This window comes from Numenius arquata, chromosome 22, assembly GCF_964106895.1.
Source record: "Numenius arquata chromosome 22, bNumArq3.hap1.1, whole genome shotgun sequence".
Lineage (NCBI taxonomy): Eukaryota > Metazoa > Chordata > Aves > Charadriiformes > Scolopacidae > Numenius > Numenius arquata.
This window is the reverse complement of record NC_133597.1, coordinates 59,451-80,145: the sequence shown is the minus strand read 5'-3', so window position 1 is coordinate 80,145 and position 20,695 is coordinate 59,451. Positions and strand designations below refer to the sequence as shown.

Below are 20,695 nucleotides of genomic sequence, written 5' to 3'. Positions count from 1 at the left end.
GTGGGAGCCGTTCTCTTTCCGTAGCGGCACGTGGCTCTTCCTGGCTCCGATGTGCCGCAGTCTCATCTCGACTGGGCGAGCAGAGGCTACCTGCCGGCTGGTTGCAGCGATGAATTGGCCCCGACGGTGACAATGAAAGTTTCCGTCTGGGGCCGGAGCAGCGCTGCAGAAGTCTGATGGGGCTGTGTCTTTACATTGTTCATCTTCCTCTTCCACAGGTAAAGGGACGCGATGGGCTCTTCTGACCAGAGCGACTTGTGCTCTCAGCTGAAGTATCTGAAATAACTGCTTTTTCTTGCTTACACCTAAGGGAAAGCCGGCTGCAAAGGGAGGAAAAGCCGCTGCCGCACTTCGGTGTGTACAGTACTACTTCATTACCCACGGTCTGTTCTCCTCTTGCACCCGGAGCAGCTGAGCGCCATCGGCAGTTAAAACCGGGAGGGAAGTAAAAACTATTTGGGTGTCCTTGTGGCAGAGGCCCAGTACCTGGCGCACGCAGCCAAAGCGTGGTGTGAAAATTTCATGGCAAATCTCAAAAGCGAGACTGCATCTTTTGGACGGAGGGCTCTTTTAAGTCACTGGGTGGAGGAAAAGGGTTGTCCTATTCAAAGCACTTTGTGAACCTTGAGCTGCGAAAGCTCTGAAAAAAATTGTCTGCACGACGGGGAACGGCGTGAGACCTTCCTGAGACAAACTCGCTGGTTGTTCTCTGCAAACCTCCCGAGTAATTGTCATAAACACAGCAGTAATGGTGTCCGTCGCCGAGTTTCTGATGTCGTAGATCCGCTGGGGTCTTTAGCTGGAGCCGGCCTGACGAGCAGCAGCTGCACTCAAGCAGGGTATGTAAAACTCGAGGCGTTTTCTCTACCGGTTGGTGAAGGACCAGAAAGACAATTATTGCAAAGTACGGTGACTTTTGCAGGCTTAAAAACCTGTGTGGGGTTTTGCTTTCGGGTGGCTCCGCAGTCACCTACTCCGGGTGAAAATTCCGCAGGCCAAAGCACCGGTGAGCCCCTGGGCGTTAGGGGTGCGCACGCGCGGGGCGGAGCGGCGCGCTGTGCCTCGTGACCCGCCGGGGCGGTCACGTGAGAGGCGCGGGAGCTCGGCCCGACCCCAAGATGGCCGCCTACCTGCAGTGGCGCCGCTTCGTCTTCTTCGACAGGGAGACGGTGAAGGAGCCGCCGGGGCCGGACGGGGCTGGCGGAAAGCCCTTCGCCCTGCCCCCGGGCATCGCCGTCTGCGACTCGGGCCGGGGCAGCCTCGTCTTCGGGGATATCCTGCGGGAGGCGGCGGGGGCGGGCGCCGGGGCCGGCCTGGGGCTCGGCGGGGCCGCGATTCCCCCTTGTGTGCCTTAACTGCGCGCTACATATGGAAGGGCAGATCTGGTTCCTGCCTCGCTCCCTCCAGCTCAGCAGTTTCCAGGCGTACAAGCTGCGGGTAACGCACCTGTACCAGCTGAAGCAGCACAGCATCCTGGTGTCGGTCGGGGAGGATGAGGAGGGCATTAACCCCTTGGTGAGTCAGAGAGAGGCAGGACAGCGCATTTGTGTTACGGGTCTTTAGTAAAACTGCTGCGATTATCTCGGCAAACCCTTCTTCCCTTAATTAGCTGGCTCATTCTGTTACGCTTGATGCCCGGTTTTGGCCTCCTGATACCTCGTGTTTTGCTTACGCCGGATCGTCGTCGTTTGTAGGTTAAAGTCTGGAACCTGGAGAAACGCGACGGTGGCAACCCCCTCTGTACGCGGATTTTTCCAGCGATACCAGGTAACAAGCCCACAGTCGTATCCTGTCTCACCGTCCACGAGAATCTCAATTTCATGGCTATCGGTAAGTAAAACTGAACTGTAACAGCTTAAGAAAAATCCTACGGTCCTTACGTAAGGAAAATGAGTAGATAGCACAAAAATCAGCGTCCTGACAGTTTTTCGTCTTGCGCAGTTTTCACGTTATTCTCACGGAGACACGGCGTATCCTGCACCGTCAGAGAGTTTGAGAAGATAAATATGTAAATTTAGCCTGTCTGTATATATCACAGTAATAATTTTGATACTTAAAAGGGAAGCGTGTCTTTTTAGTTGATGTCATCTTTCCCCGCCAGTCGGTAAGGTTATATGTTTATTGATTTTATCTTTTGTTGTAGTGCCGGAAAAAACATACGTTTTGTGATACGTAACGTTTCGGAGAGATTTTTTTCAAGTGCTGCATATAAAACTTTTTTAAAACTAAAACGCCGCTTTATCTTTTTGGGTGTAGCCATTCCTTTGTAATGTTTCTTGCTTAACCTCTGACAAAGTAAGAGCAACAACGTCGTGAGGTTACGAGCGTTTTCTGTGAGTTTGTCCCTGCGGTGAAATCTGAAAGATTCCTGTATGTGTGCTGTGGCCTTCGACCCTGGAACAACTTGCCGGACTGGGGCTGTCGGCGAGCTGTGGAAACTGTGTGTTTTGCTCAATCTTAGGAAATCTCTAGTTTTTGTTTTACAGTGCGTAGCATGTTTTGAATAAGCAAGCGAATTAAAATGATAGTTAGGGTTGGTGGATGAGAAAGCTATTCATAAAATAAAACACAGATCGACTCAAACAAAAATAACCTGCGAGTGAAGTTTGTGCGTGGAAAGCAAATTGAACCTTGCTGAATGGTGACATCCTGTGTGCCGTCGGGTGACGGCTCTGAACCCAACGGGAGGAATCGGGGTGGTTTGGCACATACTTCCTTGACGTGAGAACCTGCGGCAATCCCGTTACTCCGTACTTTGCTGGCGAGCAAGGTGGTGTCGCTGACTGGAGCTGCCATAACTTACGCTGGATAATATTTCAAGAGCGCCGTATACGTAACCGTTTGGTCTGTCCCCTTCTCCAGGGTTTGCGGATGGGAGCGTTGTTCTGACAAAAGGAGACATCACTCGAGACCGGCACAGTAAGACCCAGATCCTGCACGAAGGCAGTTACCCTATTACTGGCCTCGCGTTCCGACAGTCTGGCAAAACGACACATCTCTTTGTGGTGACCACAGAGAACATTCAGGTGGGGAGTTAATTGGGAAAAACGAGGCTCTGACTTGCAAATTGCATTGGCTTCGGAGTCTAGTTCGGAGCGATCCCCAAAACCTCGCATTTCCTCTGTAGTCTTACATGCTTTCAGCGAAGGACTATCCTCACCTGGAGCTGGACACTCACGGCTGCGGACTGCGCTGTTCGTCCCTCAGCGACCCCTCCCAGGATCTCCAGTTCATCGTGGCGGGGAACGAGTGCGTGTACCTTTATCAGCCGGATGAACGTGGGCCCTGCTTTGCCTTCGAGGGACAAAAGCTGATTGTTCACTGGTATCGGGGGTACCTCATCATCGTGTCCAAGGACCGAAAGACGTCTCCAAAGTAGGGCTCCTTGGAACAGATGAGTTCTTTTAGCTCTTGCAGCTTCCTGCTTTCCCTCTTTTTCCTTGTTCCTCGTGAAGCTTTGCTCTCGGGGGCCGATTGCAACTTCGTCAGAGGTTGTTAAGATTCCTCCGGACGCATATGTCGGTTAGCTTCTGTTTTGACAGTAGCACGCCTAAGCATGCTGAATGAGCGGATTTTTTTTTTTTCCAGTCCTATGAATTTATCGATCTAACGCGTAGATGGAATTTGTGTATAAATACATGGCGCTTTGCCCAGTTTAATCGCTCAAATGAACCCCATTTGCCTTGCTCTCTGGACATCCCCAGTTTGCCTAGGTATCAAGAATTCAAGTCACGCTCTCTGTGTTTTCTTAAACGGTCTTCTGCTCTCTAGGTCAGAATTTGCTGGGAACGAGGCACAGAATTCGGACAAACAAGTCCTGAATATCTATGACTTGTGCAACAAATTCATTGCGTACAGCTCGATCTTTGACGACATAGTGGATGTCTTGGCAGAGTGGGGTTCTCTGTATGTGCTGACCCGAGATGGAAAGATCCACGTTCTGCAGGAGAAGGATACGCAAACCAAACTCGAGGCGTGTAAATCTGTTTTGTTATTAGTCTCTGCCTTATGTCTGCAAGATTGTACTGGCTCTGCGGGTCGAAAAGTCGAACCGTTCGGGTATGTGAGATACATAACAAGTGACCTGGTAGCTTTACAGCCCGACCAGCTTTTTAAGGCATTTGGTATTTAAAAGCCCGAGCACGTTATGCGTACGGCACCAAAAAGAAGAAACGACACGTTTTGCGGGGTGGTATTTCCCTCACACTGCTCTTACCGTGTGTTTAACAGATGCTGTTCAGAAAGAACTTATTTGAAATGGCCATTAACCTGGCCAAGAGCCACCACTTGGACAGCGATGGCTTGTCAGAGATCTTCCGGCAGTACGGCGATCATCTGTATAACAAGGGGAACCATGACGGAGCCATCCAGCAGTATATCCGGTAAGCGGGGGTCCTGTGGAGCGTTGATTGGGTCGTACAGGTAGGAGCTACGGAGGCCTCGATTGCTGTTTCAGCCTAGGAATAGAAACAAACCAAAACAAAAAAAGCATGACACGAGGTGAAAATTCTACCAGTAGAGAGAAACACGTCAGTGAGGTTAAAAGTCTCAGAAGAAGGTGCTTGAAAACCACTCCGTACACCTCAAGGTAAAGTTCTCCTCTTTGGTTATATTTAACGTGAATAGTGAAGGTACAGTGGGATGGAATGGGGCCTGATGACATCATTTAGGTAAGATGGTTGATGTGATTTGACCGCGTATGGCAGTCTTCTTGGAAAATGCTCGATGTCAGGTTTAAAACGTCTCGGGGTTTTTTATAACTTGGAGCAGCCTGTTCTGGGGCTTGCCAAAAACTTCATCTTCGGTCTCTTTGAAATGCCGCGAAGTGTTGCGTTCGTGTAGAACTGTAACTTTGGAGTCCTGACGTCTAGCGAGAGTTGGCGTGTATTTTATTGCCAGCTTGCATTAGGTGTCAGGATAACCGTGTCTGAACTGCTCCGTGCGGGCATGAGTGATGTGACCGAAATGAGGGAAAAGACGGCTTTTGTTCCCTGTCTTTTGGGCTTACCGGTTAGCTGCGGTCAGAGCGTTGTCCGTGGTCTCGCTGCCTCCTTTAAAGGAGGGTTAACTCCTTGCGAGCCATCACCGTCGTCCCGATTGTGGCCTTTGTAGAGGGTTAGTTGTTCCACTGCGCGTGCGGGCGGGTGGACTTTCGCCATAACTAGTTGTTACTTCTGAGGCGTAGCTGAGTGTCCCAAGTGGGTTAGCGCCTGCTGAAGTTAAGGCGGCTCTGTGCTCTGTCGTTAATTTCTCCATTTATTTTGACATCCCGGGTACACGGTCTCTTGTAACGTGACTCTTCCCCGTCCCAGAACTATAGGGAAGCTGGAACCGTCTTACGTTATTCGGAAATTCCTGGACGCTCAGCGTATCCACAACCTCACTGCCTATCTGCAGACGCTCCACCTGCAGTCCCTGGCCAATGCGGATCATACTACGCTTCTGCTGAATTGCTATACCAAGCTCAAAGACAGCTCCAAACTGGAGGAGTTCATTAAGGTATTGGGGGAAGGTGGAATCACGCAAAGGTGTTACGTTGTCGTGATGATTAAAAAGGGGTAGCGGTGACGTTATAAATTGGATCCCGTTGGGCTGAATGGATTTGTCCCTCAGCACCCCCGTCTTTGCTCCTTTATTTCCAAGCTCTGGTTACGTTCTCAGATTGGCCGAGTCTGGAGCGTGCTGGCTTTTGCTGGCAAGCTAATGACAAACCGTTAGACTTCTTTCTTTCTGCATGCGTGACACCTTTCCCGTGCACGAGAGGTACTCGGTTGTCCCTGCTCTGGCTTTCCTCCTCTTACGGAAACGATTTCTGCTGTGGGACCGTGGGAACGTTGCCGAGGGACCACCTTTCTGCTTTCGTTCTTGTAGACGAGCGAGAGCGAGGTCCGCTTTGACGTGGAAACAGCGATCAAGGTGCTTCGTCAAGCTGGTTACTACTCTCATGCTGTGTACCTGGCAGAGAAGCACGCCCATCATGAATGGTACCTCAAAATCCAGCTAGAGGACATCAAGGTGAGGAGATGTTACTGCTTTCCTGTTCTTATTGGGGAGAATACCGCTCCTCTAGCCTCCTCTTTTGTCAGAACCCCATTTCGCTGACCTCTTCCCTGTGGCTCGTGTGCCGACGGGACTGCAGACGTAGCGGACAACACCGGCTGCCGCTCGCGTGTCGGTTTTCCTCTTTCAGCTTCTGTGGTAGTCTAGGGGTGGAAATCGGAGGGTCATCTTTGTTCTGTTTCGGGTGTGGCTTTTCACGGTGCCCTTTGGGAGGAAGGAGGGTGGTTAGTGAGAGATCGATCTAAATCGCGCTCTCTTTCCGCTGGGCCAGAGGCAGTTTTCCTCCCCGAGGAGGGAGGAAAACGAGCAGGCGTAGCGAACTAGGTGATAATTCAGAGGACATGGTGTTCACGGCATACTTGTGGCGTGTCTTCAGTGCTTTCTGTCCTAACCTCCGAGCGGAGAGCGGAGCCGACGTCTTGTGATTGTTTTGCTGGTCGCCCCCACAGAACTACCAAGAGGCTTTGCGCTACATCGGAAAACTGCCTTTTGATCAGGCGGAGAGCAACATGAAGCGGTACGGTAAAATCCTGATGCACCATGTCCCGAACGAGACCACAGAATTGCTGAAGATCCTTTGCACTGATTACCGGCCATCGGGAGACAATGAAGGCCCTGGGACGCTGGAAGGAAAAAAGGTACGGTTTGCACCGTCTGACAGTTGTCGCTCTCGAGTAGTAACTTTGCAATAAAGCGCTCGGGCTTCTTGCGGTGCCGGCCCGATGTTTTAGGCGTAATGAGAAGCCCCGTCCCGGTAGTCCCAGAGACGAGAGACCGCTTAAAAACTATCTCTCGGAACCGATTCCTGCCGTAATCGGCATCCCGTACCGTGCCGTGTCCGTCGTGTCACAGACCCTGGGAACGAGCGGTCCGCGTGGCAGGGAAGAAGCACGGGTCTGGCTGAGACGGATCGGGGTGCTTGACTTTTTCTGGCTGTGTTACAGGCTAATTCAGAGGAGTTCATCCCGGTCTTTGCAAACAACTCCCGAGAGCTGAAGGCTTTTCTGGAGCACATGACTGAGGTGCAGGCCGACTCTCCGCAGGGCGTCTATGACACTTTACTGGAACTTCGGCTCCAGAACTGGGCTCATGAACAAGATGAGCAGGTTTGAGCTCCTCTAGCTTTGTATTTAGAGAGGGAGATTTGGTGTCTTTGAATCCTGTTTGCATTCCTGCCAACGCATAACCTTTCCGGATGGGCATTGATAACATGAGGCAATACGTATGCTGCGCTGGACAGACGGCACATAAATGGGAAAGCAGCCTGTTAGCTGGGAGAACGCTCCTTTCAGCGAGGCCGAGCTTGTGTAGTACGAGTCTCATTTAAGAACGGATTCCGGACAATACAACCTCTGTGGGCAGATGTCTCTCCCACAAAAGTAGCTCTGTTTGCTTGTCTAGATCTGTGAGGATGCTGGCTGTTTGGGCAAAAGAGATCGTGTCCCGTTCGCTTAGAAGGGATAGAGGGCAAACAGCAGAACTGTCCTCCTCTTTGAAGGAGCTGCAACTCGTCGTCAGGTCTTAGTGCAAAATGTGTCCCTGACCTCTCCCCCTTCTGTGCAGGTCAAAGAGAAGCTGCGCAATGAAGCCCTTACCCTCCTGAAGAGCGGAAGGTTCAAAACGGTCTTTGATAAGGCCTTGGTCTTATGTCAGATGCACAATTTCAAGGACGGTGTCCTCTACCTCTATGAGCAGGGCAAACTGTGAGTATTGCTCTTGTCTACGAGTCCTGTCCCTCCACTCCCAGCGCGGGGGTTTATGAGCCGTTAACTGTCCCTGCGACCTCTTTAGCGTCTCGAGACGGGAACTGTAGATCGTTGCTCAGCTGAAAGTATCTTGATGTTATAGCGGGGCAGTTACATAGAGAGCGAATGACAGACCTGTCTTGGCTTCTGCGTGATCGTCTGGGGATTGCACGGCTGGGTGAAAATCTGAGGTCCCTGTATCGACTCAGAGATGGATTGTTGCAGCTCACGAGTCTCTGCTTCTCCCATAGTTTCCAACAGATCATGCACTACCACATGCAGAATGAGCAGTACAAGAAGGTGATCGAGGTGTGCGAGTTATATGGAGATCAAGAGGCTTGTCTCTGGGAACAGGCTCTTGGCTACTTTGCGCGGAAGGAGGAGGACTGCAAAGAGTATATTGCTGCCGTGCTGAAACACATCGAGAACAAGAATCTTATGCCTCCGCTGCTTGGTAACAGTAACACGCGGCACCCCAGAAAAAAAAAGCCAACCCCCCGACTAGTTTATAGCACTCTCTGTAGACTAGAAATACGAGAGAAGTATCAACGAAGTTTGACCCCCCCCATTTGAAGTGGTGTATTCCCTGCTCTGTAGGGAAAAGAGATGCCAGTAACAGCTCCCAGATTAGGGAAAAAGATCAGCGATACAGGTTATCCGTACGTGATTTCTGTTCCGTCGGTGCGGGGAGGTGAAGGGCTTGCCGAAACTCCCGCTGCGCCATGGTGGAGAAGCTGAAATGGAATCCAGTCCACTAGATGCTTGCTCTGCCCCCTTTGGTCCAAGCTATCCAAATATGCTCCCGGTGACCCATTTCTGGAAGAGGTCAAACGGACACTGAGTCTTTCAGTGTGCTGTCCCGTTCAGTAAGAACGCTGACTGCCTTTGCCTGTAAGTGGCCTTTTACAGGAAGGCGGTCTGTTGGAGTAGGACTAGCGTAGCTGCAGTTTTTTTGCTTGCGTTGAAACTAACGTCTCTGTTGCTCTCAGTTGTGCAGACGCTGGCTCATAACTCCACAGCCACGCTGTCTGTGATTAAGGATTATCTTGTCAACAAGCTGCAGAAGCAGAGCCGCCAGATAGAGCAGGATGAGCAGAGAATTCAAAAATACCGAGAAGAAACTACAAGGATCCGCCAGGAGATCGAAGAGCTGAAAGCAAGGTGTGTTACCGCGTGCTGCTTTGTCTTATATAGGATAGAACTGTTGTTTTCTTCTGCTGAGGAAAAATATACCGTCTCTCTCACCCTTCTGCCTCCTCTCGCTCTCTCAGTCCCAAGATCTTTCAGAAGACCAAGTGCAGCATTTGCACCAGTGCCCTGGAGCTGCCTTCAGTCCACTTTCTGTGCGGTCACTCCTTCCACCAGCATTGCTTTGAAAGCTACTCTGAGAGCGATTCAGAATGTCCTACTTGCATGCCGGAAAATCGCAAAGTGATGGACATGATCCGAGCCCAGGAGCAGAAGAGAGATCTGCACGACCAGTTTCAGCATCAGGTAGGGTAACATTGCCTGTCTTAACGAGTTTAAATAAGTAGGGTTTAGATCCGTCTACAGATCCCCAGAGGCTCATAGAGAAGGATAAGGCTGAAGGTGGTGTGTAAACGAGGTTATGCTGTCTGTGAATAGTGAGGCATTGGGCCAGACTAGGGTGACTGCATTATGTACAGGGCATAAAGGGTGCTCGATGGTCTCCGGAGAGAGCTCGCCTGACCCCGAAACTGAACGACCCCGACTCCCTCGGCCTGTCCTTACAGCAGAGGTCCTCCAGCCTCTCCTCATTTTTGTGGCCTCCTCTGGCCCCGCTCCAGCAGGTCCCTGTCCAGAACGGGGCATTAGCGAGAACACGTTAATGCGCGCGGAGACGAGAGTAGCCGAGGCGGTCGCTTTCCTGCTTAAGGTAACTGTTTGTTACGTTTTCGGCGCACGCCTCAGACGTAGGATCGAAACAAGAGGCGGAACAGCCAGGCAAACCTTAGCGGAGGAGGCCGCTGGCGCGGCCCTCGCGTTGAACTAGCACAAGGGCCAAGGGGTGACCGGGCCTCTAATAGGGAGCGCAGGGAGTGGAAGGAGAGGGGCTGGTGGCTTTCGCTGACGCTGCTGCTTTGCGTCCGGCAGCTCAAGTGTTCCAACGATGGCTTCTCCGTTGTTGCCGACTACTTCGGTCGAGGCGTCTTCAATAAGCTCACCCTCATCACGGACGTGCCCTCGGGAAAGGCAGCCGCTACCATCGAGGCGGGCCTGCAGCGGGAGCTGCTCATCCACACCAAGCGCAGCACCTGACCGCCGCACCCGCTCGCGTTGTACGGGCTCCCCCCGCTCTGTCCCCCAGCCCCGAAATAAACGCACCAGCTGCCAGCGCCGAGTGCCGGGGCCGCCTACGCCGCGACGGGGCGGGGGCGGGCGCGGTCACGTGGGCCGCCGGACGTGACGTCGGGCGGGCGGGGCGGTACCGCGGGGTGGTGCGGGACGGACCGTGCGATGGCGGCGCCGGCCGGGAGCGGGGGTCTGGCGGGGGGCCCGGTGGCGGGGCCGGCGCTGACCGGGATGTCGCCGCAGGGCGAGAACGGCGTGGGCGGCCGCGCGGTCCGCGTGGGCACCCGCCGGAGCCAGGTACGCGGGGCTCGGTGCGAAACCGGTTGATTTGGAGCGCGGGTGACGGTCGGTTGCAGGTAGCGCGGCCGCTGTTGAGGTAACGGAGTGTTTGGGGAGGGCGCGGTAACGGGGATCTCGGTGTGGGCTTTTAACTTGCAAGGCTTGTGCGTCTCCTCCAGGGAGGCGGGAAAGAGAAAACGGCCAACGGCCCCCCCCAAACCTCCCGCCGAGGAGCAACGGCTTCAGCTGGCGCAGGGGCCGCGTCCGGAGATAGAGCGGGTATCGCCGGCCGGGAGCGGCCTCGCCCAGGGAGATAAACCTCCTTCGGGCCTTTGCTCCGAGATAACCGCTTTCGTTCGGGTACCACGTTCTGGGAAGAATTCTGCGCTTTCAAGAAGGCGAAGGGATGCAGCCGGGCGTGCTGCTGCCGCTTTCTCTAACCTGAGGCTCTTGTCACACTTTGCAAAGGGAAGCGGCTGCTTGTGCTCGTTTTGTGTTTAGGGAAACTACAGTGCTGAGAGCAAAGTTAATCGCCCCGGGCTACGCAGCTCATCGGTGGGAGAAAAGCTGAAACTCACCTGCGGTTGCTCGAGTCTGCTGCCGCTTGTGTGTGGAATGAGACTCTGCCGGTGTAATTCTGTTTATATTTTATTTGCTTCTGCTGTTCTTACGCGAGGAAATGTTCTTCTTGCGCTTTACTGCTTTAAGATCTGTTGCTCGCTGCGCGTGCAGATCTAAGCTGTTACTTCCGTTTGTTTCTTCGTCCGTAAAACCTCTACGTAGAGCTCTGATCTTATAGAGCATAAAGAACTCATGTTTGCCAGCAACGATAGATTTCCCAGTGGCGCAGTGAAATCCTACTGGCTTCTCCCAAAACTTGCAGTATCGGTAAAATTCATACTCTTAGAAAAAGCAGAGGGTACCCGGTGTGCGATGTGACTTGTTCTTTCGTCGCTGGGGACAGGGGGATGTTTTAGCTTGCCTTTCCGCCCGCTTGTTCACGAGCGGGCGTCTTTCAGCAGGCACAATCTGCAGAGGTGAAACCAAGCGCCTCAAAGTTAATAGGTAAATGCTGTCTATGAATAAAGGCGCTGAGGTGGTATCGAGAAATGTATATTCTGTGTGGAACAGCAGTGACCTTGATAACGCAGCTGGAAGGAGAGTGCAAATCCTAATAGTCTTCTGCTCTAATCGCTCTTCTTAACTCAATAAATTCTTTGCTTTGCCTTGTCAGTGCTTGGATCGCAGCAGCGCTGGACGCGGAGAGATGTTATTTTGCCCCTTAGTCGATTAAATGAGTTCTTCGGTGAAATGTTCTGGTCGTGCTGCGTTCACCTGGTTCGAGGAGTTTGTAAACGTGAACGATTTTACTCGGGGCTACTTATTTTTAATGCTTTCGTTTTAGACAATGTAGCGGTCACGCGTGCCTGGCCATCGAAGAATGGCAAAGTCCTCTCTAGGTACCGTATGGTTGATGCGCTCTTTGTATAGGGCTTTGCTTTCTGCTTCGTTGCAGCTGGCCCGGATTCAAACTGACAGCGTCGTCGAGATGCTCCGTGAGCTATACCCTGACCTCCACTTTGAGATCGGTAAGTTTTTTTGGACGGCAGTGGGAGCGGCCGCTTATCTTTGTGTGCAAGAGATGCGCGTGTAGAGTGCTGTCACGAGGAGGAGGATTCAACCCCGCATATCTAAGAGTGCCGTCTGAATTCAGTTACGTTGTGTGGCTGCGCAACTGCTGCTGGTTTCTTCTAGGGGGGAAAGGTGGAATTCGTAAGCTCCTGATGGTTGAAGCTCCGAGTATGTCACGCTGAGGGTGTTAGGCGGCTCCATTTGAGAACCTGGCGTTGCTCTGGCCGCAGCCTGCTATGCGCTGGGGACGTTTTCCTGTCCCTGGCTTGAGGCGTTCAACGGCGCAGGAATAAGGGGAGCTCAGCCTTTCACCGAGAGAACTGCTGAGTACTTGGTTGCTGGCACTCGGAGAAAGACCGTGGCAATTCCCGTTGGGTCAGCGCTTCCCAAAACCCGCCCTCTGCCCCCTCGCTCTGTTTTCGAGGGCAGTGAAGGAAGTCCGAATTTCACTTGTCTTGAGCACGGTGTATTTCTAGAATTGAGCTGCTCTTAAGTTTATCTTGAATCTGCGTTCACGCAGTAGCGCGTGATGCTGTACTGCCCGTTACGTGTTATGTAGATATTTCCGGTCCGGGCCCGTGTGCTCTGAACAAGCCTCACCTTTTACCTCTGTTCTCTCTCTGAGCAGTTGCCATGTCAACGACTGGAGACAAGATCTTGGATACAGCACTTTCCAAGGTAAAGGTTCTCTTCTTCCTTTACACAAGAAGTAATTGTATTTGATGATACGTTTGCGGATTTTTCTTTTGTGATTCGTGTTCCTCCATTTATGTATAGATTGGGGAGAAGAGCCTCTTCACCAAAGAGCTGGAAAATGCGCTTGAAAGAAATGAGTAAGAGCTCGTTGTTTTCTTTCCCTGCGCTGGCGTTCGTGGTGCTCTTTGGACATCTTTGGCTTTGTTGCGTATTTGATCTGGTTTCTTACTGCTCTGGTACCTCTCTGGCTAAGAAATCCTTTGATAAGTCATTGTCTTCCCCTGCTCCCCCCGGGCTTAGGCCGTATATTTTTAAGTGGAGTTGCGTTGCTTGGTCTGCCCCAGTGAGGTGTTTTTCTCCTGTGATTTATGTGTTTGCATGTGCATCGGAGAGCCTGTAATCTAATCTATTTCCTGCTTACAAGTGCGTTCTTTTAAAAGAATACTTTGCTTGGTGGAGTTAAGATATTGCGTACCGCATTTAGTGTTAACGTTTATTAACGTACTTGCATGCTAAATGTGCAGGGGAAATGGGCGCGGACAAGTTGCGCTGCTTTCTGGGTAACTTCTTTCTACAGAAAAACTCAGTTCAGGCTCCTGCTGGAGAAGAGAGAGATTAGCGCTTTTCCCCCCCTGCCCCCGCCTTTTTCAATATCCTGAGGAGGGTTTCAGTGGTACTTACACCCCTTACGAAGTAGGTTTAAAAACGAAGATGTTCTTCTACGTGTGTGACCCATGGGCGCTGCATTTTCAAGTAAAGTCAGTGAAAAAGTACTGGAGATTCACGCATTTACAGTTACGTTTGTTTGCCTTGTAACAAAGCAGATAGGTTCTGCTTTGGCTAGCTGTTTTTTTTTTTAGTTTGAAGCATAATACCGGCCAGCGTACTGTTTGCTTATCGGTTTGGTGAGTCTTCCCACGTGAACATCTCCGGCGTCTTCCCCTCATTCAACCCGATTGTTGTAACACGTCTCGCGTCGCTGCTGGGAGGAAGGCGTTGTCTTAATTTTACAGATGGGAAAAGAGGGACGGAGAAAGGTGAAGTGGCTCTTCTGGAGTAACACTGGAATTCTACAGTAATTCTGGCTATAGAATCCTGAAATTCTTCCCTCTTCTCCAAATTAATTCCCGGGATGGATTCACGCTTTTCTGTAGATGACCTGCAGGCCTATGGTAGGTACCGTGTGAGCTCAACCATCCGTTCAGTGATTGCTGTCCTCTAATTTTTAGAGTTGACCTCGTGGTTCACTCCTTGAAGGACTTGCCAACTTCTCTTCCTCCTGGCTTTACCATCGGCGCTGTCTGCAAGTAAGTGTGGACGCGAGGCTCGATTCTCCCAGGGATTTGCGTTTTACAGTGTTGGTGGTGGTAGGAAAGCAAAGGCACCGTAGGTCCTTTTAGGCGTTCAGAGTTCGACCACCCTCCGAATAATCTCTGAAACAGTGGAAACGCTAGAGCTGTCCTAGTTTTCCGTAGCCAGCGGGTTTGCTGGAAATTCTTGCTTTTATAATAACGATGGGGTATTTTGGAACCAGAGGCGGTTCTGCCGGGTGTTAAGCTTAATGGCCTTCTGTGAAATGATATCTCGGTGATTCTGCGCTTGTATTATTTTGCAGAAGGGAAAACCCACTTGATGCTGTCGTCTTTCATCCCAAAAACTGCGGGAAAACACTGAGCCTCCTTCCTGAAAAGAGGTGAGCGGAGAAAGGGAGGGGAAGACAGGTGTAAAAATGCGGTCTTGTTCTTACCCAGCCGGTTCCGATTTTGTTAGTTTTTTCACATCGCTTTCTTACGGTTCTGCTGGAAGTGCGAGCCGTTTCTCCATTTTGAATTGCCTGACCGACGTTCCCTGCCTTTCCGTAGAGCTTATTGGAGTCTTTTGTCTGAGTCAGCTGAGTGAAATTACTCAGATTAAGGTAACGATTAGAAAGATGTTTTTTTTTTTTTTTCTGTGTTAAAGTAAAAGAAACAAACTAGCTGTGACGCAAACGTAGACCTGCGTTTCTGTGCATACGGATAGCAGGAAAATCGAGTCTGGTTTAGGTTGTAGGGTGCCGAGAAAAAAGAATAGTATGCGTGTCTAGAAAGGAAACGCTTACTGCCCGGACTGGCAGTTTTTTGTGGTTTCCAGTTTTGCGCCCTACCGTTTCCAACGGTTCTCCTCCCGCTGCATTTCTGTCATTGACGAAGTCCTCCCAGTTTAGTAACTTCAGTTGTCTGGTGCGGTTTGGGGTAGCCGAGTCTTTTTTTCCGTGGCGAGCGTTGTGGCTTCATCAGTCCTTGACGGGGGCTGCCCTCCAGAAGCGTCTCCTGTAAATCTGTTCCTTGGGAGCGGCTTCGGCCAGACTTTGTGCTAAACCTCACGGAGCGGTTTTCTTTCTTCTAAGGAGATACAAATCATTGGCAGGTTCTTAGATCTTCGTTATTCAAAAATTTAAAAAAAAAAAAAAGTCGTCATTTGTTTCCTCGAAAGCTCAGACACATCTCTGGCTGGAGGTAACCGTAGGAGTATTCTATATTTCATTGCTTTTATTTTCCCCACAGCGTGATTGGAACCAGTTCACTTCGCAGAGCAGCCCAGCTGAAAAAGAAGTTCCCTCAGTTAGAATTCAGGGATATTGTATCCTTTTCTGGCAAAACGGGGGAGCCGGGTAAAGCTGCAAACAGGAAAATGTAATTTAACGTGAAATCTAGAATCGAGGCTGATTTATACTACTGGACCTACAAGAACAAACCGCTTCCTCGGTCTGCCCTCTGCTAACCTACGCCAAGAGGGGTACGTAGCGTAGGGTGGCCCCTTCGGTCCTCTGCTTTCTCACCAGGCTGTAGAAAGGGGCCGGCCTTAATCTACCTGAGAATCAGGATGCAGATGAATTTTTACTTTAACGAATGTTCAAAATCCCGCTTCACGGGTGCCTACCGTGTGTTTGTCGCAGCGGTGTGGCCAAGCGCCAATCGGTTCCCAATACCACGGATGTGATTTGGGCCGCCGGTTCCGATGTGGGCTGATGAACTAGAGGTAGTAAAAGGCACCGTTAATTCAGACCCCGTTCTTTGCTGTGCCAAAGGAGTTGGTGTCGGGTGCGAGTAACGTACTTGAATGACGTACGCAACTTTTGAGAGTCGGTGCTTGAATTAATATTCCGCAATGCTCTGCAAAATTCTATTTAAAGCAGCAGCTGTCGTAACGAACGCCTCTTTCACGATTGTACTCTGATTCTCATTTGGAGGCTGTTGGAGTCTGTGCATTCTGTAAACACGCTCAAGCGAACGCTAAGCGGTTATAGGACCGCGCGCCTGCTGTTTCTATGCTTGCTTAATCACTTCTACAGAGAGGGAATTTAAATACCCGCTTAAAGAAGCTAGATGAGAAGGAAGAGTTCAGTGCCATCATCCTGGCGGCTGCTGGGCTGAAGAGAATGGGCTGGGAAAATCGCATCGGCCAGGTGAGGACTAGCAAAGCAGAAAGTGCCGTTCTCTGCCGACCCGTCGACTGCCTTTCAGACCTTGCGGTTGTCCTGTGAGAGATGAGCGTGGAGCCTGCTGAATCCATTGCCACCTTGGGATTTGATGCGCTTCAAGGGGGATTTTTTTAATTACTTTTTTTTTTTGTCGGTTGGTTTCGTTTTCTTCGTACGGGAGTTTATACTGTTCAGCTTTCCGTGGTGCGATAGCAGTTTGTAATCTGATGGTTTCCCAGCATTTCGCAATGCTCGCGTCTAGCAATGCAGCAGCGTGCGTGCCTTAAGATTTTTCTGATCATAAGATTTTTCTAATTCACGGTGTGTTACAGTCCAGGTGAAGGAAAGCGCATTGTCCCACTTTAGGGGTGCAAACTGAGGCCTGGGAAAGGGGCGCGTGTGATATTTCTTTGGTCAGGCGCAAAAGCAATCGGTCTTAGACGCGAGCATAGAATTTGGCTCTCGCTTCCCGTATTCTGAACGGTGCAACGTGAGTTGACTCTGATTTTACTGTTTTCCAGCTCCTAAGCCCCGAAGATTGTCTGTACGCTGTTGGACAGGTACGTTACGACTTTTGTATCGTAGCCTGTACCGCGTGTTGAAAGCTGGCAGCGGTACAGCGTGTCAGAGTGGTTAATTGTGCCGAATACTTCGTGCGTGCTTGTTGCTAAAGAACCACGGCATCGATCTGTTCTGTTGGCCGTTACGCTGTTTTAGGCACAGCGTGTGGGAAGAATGGTAGCCGGCTCTGTTACCCGGTGTGGTGGGGGCTGAATGCCATCGGTAACGGAAAACAGTAAGTGGTGAAGGAAAAACGTGGCACAACTACGTCAGGGCGGGCTCTGGCAGGGTCAGTGCTGCGCTCTTTCGGGATAACGGTGCGTTAAAATAGAGATAATGTCACCGCAGTATCTTTGCCCTCTGATGCGAAGAGGGCAAATTCAGCCTGAAATTGTGATTTTGATCACGTATTTGTCAGGTACCGCGCATTCTCCCCGCCCCCTTCTGTTTCCAGTTTGGAAGAGAATTGTTTTGTCACTGGTAGTCATTCCGGACTTGATCTTTATCTTGAGATAAGGTTGGGAAGCTTGGACTTATCCAGCCGTCTTGTCGCAAAGGGATATCGGGGTGGGTGTTTCTATATATGCGGTCATAACCGAGAGGGGCTCTCGAATGGTTTGAGGTGACAGCGTGATCTTGAACGTTTGGCTGAAGTAAGTTCCGATCTTCTCTTTACAGCAGCTGCTGTAGGATGTCTCTGCAACCGGTGGATTGCTTCGTAATTCATTTTAGTAAACATCTAAACATCGCCGCCTTAGTCAAATGCATATCCGAGCCTCTGAGTTTTGTTCAGTGACCAACGCTGAGTGCTCACGGAGACGCGTGAAATTGAGAAATTACGATTATGTCGTGCGTTTCATTTTCTTCTTCTAGGGTGCCTTAGCAGTGGAAGTTCGTGCCAAAGACCAAGAGATACTGAATATGGTGTCTGCCCTGCACGATGCAGACACCGTGTTGTGCTGCATTGCCGAGAGAGCCTTTATGAAACGTTTGGTAGGTGCGGCGTCCTCCCTCTTCTGCCTGCAGCGGTAAATACTGCTCTGCTGGTTGACCTGACCCGGCCATAGGGTGGGAAACCTATTACACTTTGCCAAAACTGCAGAGTAGAAACTCTGAATCGAGAAGGGCCTGAGGAGCAGCGGGCAGGGTTGCGTGCGGCCTAAACTTTTCAGAGGCCTCTGCTTTGAAGGTGTCGGGTAGGAGCCTCGGCGTCAGCTGCTATCTCTTTTAGGAGGGTGGATGTAGCGTCCCTGTCGCCGTCAACACCGTGCTGAAAGATGGCCAGGTGAGGAGTACTCGGTATTTATCTGGCATTACGTCTGAAAACCTGTTCCGGCACGTGCGTGTTCCCCGATGCTTCCCTGAAGGAAACTCCAGCAGATACCTCTTATGGGCTCCTGACTGTAGCCTTCTGCGTTTGTGTCCAAAGCAGGAGTATGAGAATGGGTCCGGCTACTTGAAGCTCAAGCTTCTAGAAAATGCTCTTATTAATAAGGACCGGATTTCTACCCCCCTCCCTTCTTTAAAGGTAGCGTTGCCCTGAGATCTGACGGTCTCGCTTCTGAGCCCAGAAAATCAGTGTTTTCACACAACAGACTGCGATTAAAGAGGTGGGAAGCTAGAAAAAAATTCATCTTTTTCCTTGGGAAGTCGCCCATGCCCTAACAGGGATTGCTTTGGTTACAGTGGCATCGTACCGCTATTCTTGCTGATCCCACTGCACTACAGAAACCTCCCCCTCCAAACCGAGCTTCGAATGTTGCATGTTTTTGTTTTGGTTTATTTGTTTTTTTTAAAGGGAGCATTTGGCTTTCTGATTGTTTGTTAACGTGGTATTAATCCCTTCTGTATGTCTTTCCAAGTTGTATTTGACAGGAGCGGTCTACAGTTTGGACGGATCCGATAGCCTGAAGGAGACGATGCAGACCAGCGTTCATTATCCCCAACAGGTACGCGGGCGGCTTCAAAATCCAAACCCGAAGCAGAAAGACAAAACCAGACCTTTTGAGGTCTATGACTTTTGGTCTGGTTCGTCGGGAACGCTAACGGCACAGGGTTCTCGAGGCTCTTCAGATTTTACCCCGTTTCATGTGTGCTCAAACCGTTCGTTGCCCACGCCTTCCCGCTGCCTCACCTTCGAGTGTTTACATTTGCAGAACGAAGATGGACCGAATGACGATGTGCAGCGTGTTGGCATCACAGCCAAGAACGTCCCCGGTCAGGCCCAAGAGGCTGCAGAGAACCTCGGGGTCGAAGTAGCCAGTTTACTTCTGAGCAAGGGAGCGAAGCACATCCTGAGCGTGGCGCGGCAGCTCAATGACGCCCGCTAAACCTGCGGAGCGTTGGCACGAGCGCTGCGACTCCAGCAAGTCTTCGCAGCTACGCTATCATCGTCCTCCTCTGGAGGAAGGGATTTATTTAAACGTGAACCGGTCTTATTGGATGTTTGGGCACAAAAACTTGAAATACTAAGCTAGCTAACTCGAGTAGTTTATGCTGGTCAGAATTTTGATCCCTTTATGCATTTCTCAAAATCGCAAAGTGTCTCTGTGAAGGTTTTTGAACAATTATTGTAGCTAGAAAGTTAAAAGAATTTTAAAAAGTCTGTAAGCGTTCTCCTATTCCATTTAGGAGTAAGGCGCTCATTACAAATTACCATGAGACACAAGGTGACGGTGCTGAAGCGCTGTACTGCGCCGACAGTACCAAAGTACTTACGGTAGTCAATATTATTCGGGCCTGTTCACCCGTCTGAATGCTGAAGATTGCCATTAGGTTCCCAATGCTGGGTTCCTCATAGCATCTGTGCTACTTTACTATGTCCACCATAGGTTAAGGTAAGGAATTAAGTTTGCAGTTACCGGATGTAAATTTGTCAATCGGCCAGTAATAGATGGGGGAGTAAGCGGACAGCCAGCCTGGTTTCCCTTATACGCTTGCCTATAAGGATAATCTGACAGCCATTTGTCTGTGCCGGCCAGGAGCCGAAGAGGAGGCCTGTATCCAGGCTATCGTGCCTTTCTCTGCGACCGTTTACCCTTTCCTTTTCCTGGAAACCGGGTACCGTTTTCGGTACGGGCTCACTCTCCGCAGCAGGGCTCGTGCCTTACAGTGCCTTGTAGAAACACTGAAACGGCACCTTACTGGGGTCCCGTTTCGGAAATGAAGTGTTTTATTCTCTACGCAATGTCCGTTGAATGTAATGGGCGATAAATACAGTGAAATTACACGCACCCCGGTGTGCTTTCGGAGCAGCCTGTTCAGCTTTTCTGCCCGGACTCGAGCGGGCCGGTTCCTCACCGCCCCCGCGGGTGTCCGTGCCCCTCCTCCCCCCCCCCGCCCCCCCCCCCCCCGCGGATCGCAGCTCTCTCGCTGAGTAATGGGGCGGCCCTGAAAAGGGCCTTTGTATGGTGTCGGGGTGGGGGGGGCGACGGCGACCGGCCTAGTACTCCTGCGACTGCTGCCCGCTGCCCTTCTTGCCAGCCTTGGTGGGGCCCGCGGCGCCGCCGGTCTTCTTGGGCAGCAGCACGGCCTGGATGTTGGGCAGGACGCCGCCCTGCGCGATGGTGACGCCGCCCAGCAGCTTGTTGAGCTCCTCGTCGTTGCGGACGGCGAGCTGGAGGTGACGGGGGATGATGCGCGTCTTCTTGTTGTCGCGGGCCGCGTTGCCCGCCAGCTCCAGGATCTCGGCCGTCAGGTACTCCAGCACGGCAGCCAAGTAAACGGGGGCGCCGGCCCCCACCCGCTCCGCGTAGTGCCCGCGCCGCAGCAGCCGGTGAACTCGCCCAACGGGGAACTGCAACCCGGCCCGGGATGAGCGAGACTTGGCCTTCGCTCGGGCCTTACCGCCGCTCTTGCCGCGGCCAGACATGGCGCCTCGGTCCGCTGCGAGCTCTACCCTCTCTTCCGGAGCGCCGTGGCGAAGTGGGGCGGGAGCCTCCGCACCCGG

The 20,695-nt window shown here is 51.5% G+C and overlaps 3 protein-coding genes across 10 annotated transcripts; 2 read left to right on the top strand and 1 right to left on the bottom strand.

The window, feature by feature from the left end:
- Positions 1 to 1,089: 1,089 nt before the first annotated feature.
- On the top strand, positions 1,090 to 10,165 carry VPS11 (VPS11 core subunit of CORVET and HOPS complexes). Of its 4 annotated transcripts, none has more exons than XM_074162307.1 (16): positions 1,090 to 1,272; positions 1,367 to 1,515; positions 1,695 to 1,830; positions 2,863 to 3,026; positions 3,128 to 3,375; positions 3,772 to 3,973; positions 4,246 to 4,382; positions 5,313 to 5,499; positions 5,872 to 6,015; positions 6,510 to 6,734; positions 7,005 to 7,166; positions 7,624 to 7,763; positions 8,057 to 8,259; positions 8,795 to 8,966; positions 9,077 to 9,299; positions 9,921 to 10,165. In XM_074162307.1, the coding sequence occupies exons 1-16, from the start codon at positions 1,119 to 1,121 to the stop codon at positions 10,083 to 10,085; spliced, it is 2,811 nt and encodes a 936-aa protein (XP_074018408.1). In that variant the 5' UTR covers positions 1,090 to 1,118; the 3' UTR covers positions 10,086 to 10,165. The 4 variants fall into 4 exon arrangements, with proteins under 4 accessions (XP_074018408.1, XP_074018409.1, XP_074018407.1 ...); XM_074162308.1 differs by having other exon boundaries at positions 4,231 to 4,382; positions 6,510 to 6,698; XM_074162306.1 differs by having other exon boundaries at positions 4,231 to 4,382.
- Positions 10,166 to 10,259: 94 nt separating this feature from the next.
- On the top strand, positions 10,260 to 19,980 carry HMBS (hydroxymethylbilane synthase). 5 transcript variants are annotated; one of them, XM_074162535.1, is made up of 13 exons: positions 10,260 to 10,415; positions 11,914 to 11,986; positions 12,658 to 12,707; positions 12,807 to 12,862; positions 13,955 to 14,032; positions 14,341 to 14,418; positions 15,269 to 15,344; positions 16,057 to 16,170; positions 16,707 to 16,745; positions 17,620 to 17,739; positions 17,978 to 18,031; positions 18,609 to 18,695; positions 18,903 to 19,980. In XM_074162535.1, the coding sequence occupies exons 1-13, from the start codon at positions 10,284 to 10,286 to the stop codon at positions 19,074 to 19,076; spliced, it is 1,131 nt and encodes a 376-aa protein (XP_074018636.1). In that variant the 5' UTR covers positions 10,260 to 10,283; the 3' UTR covers positions 19,077 to 19,980. The 5 variants fall into 5 exon arrangements, with proteins under 5 accessions (XP_074018636.1, XP_074018637.1, XP_074018638.1 ...); XM_074162536.1 differs by having other exon boundaries at positions 10,395 to 10,415; positions 16,707 to 16,736; XM_074162537.1 differs by lacking the exon at positions 16,707 to 16,745 and having other exon boundaries at positions 10,395 to 10,415.
- Positions 19,981 to 20,188: 208 nt separating this feature from the next.
- Positions 20,189 to 20,617, bottom strand: H2AX (H2A.X variant histone). Its single transcript, XM_074162354.1, has one exon. The coding sequence runs from the start codon at positions 20,615 to 20,617 to the stop codon at positions 20,189 to 20,191; it is 429 nt and encodes a 142-aa protein (XP_074018455.1).
- Positions 20,618 to 20,695: the final 78 nt, after the last annotated feature.

Bases quoted from the DNA above. Each gene is read 5' to 3' on its own strand.
- VPS11 (XM_074162305.1), top strand. From the start codon at position 1,119: ATGGCCGCCTACCTGCAGTGGCGCCGCTTCGTCTTCTTCGACAGGGAG. The intron at 8,967-9,076 runs GTGTGTTACCGC...TCGCTCTCTCAG, and splicing joins ATCGAAGAGCTGAAAGCAAG to TCCCAAGATCTTTCAGAAGA. The intron at 9,300-9,920 runs GTAGGGTAACAT...TGCGTCCGGCAG, and splicing joins ACGACCAGTTTCAGCATCAG to CTCAAGTGTTCCAACGATGG.
- HMBS (XM_074162535.1), top strand. From the start codon at position 10,284: ATGGCGGCGCCGGCCGGGAGCGGGGGTCTGGCGGGGGGCCCGGTGGCG. The intron at 11,987-12,657 runs GTAAGTTTTTTT...CTCTCTGAGCAG, and splicing joins TGACCTCCACTTTGAGATCG to TTGCCATGTCAACGACTGGA. The intron at 16,171-16,706 runs GTGAGGACTAGC...ACTGTTTTCCAG, and splicing joins GGGAAAATCGCATCGGCCAG to CTCCTAAGCCCCGAAGATTG.
- H2AX (XM_074162354.1), bottom strand. From the start codon at position 20,617: ATGTCTGGCCGCGGCAAGAGCGGCGGTAAGGCCCGAGCGAAGGCCAAG.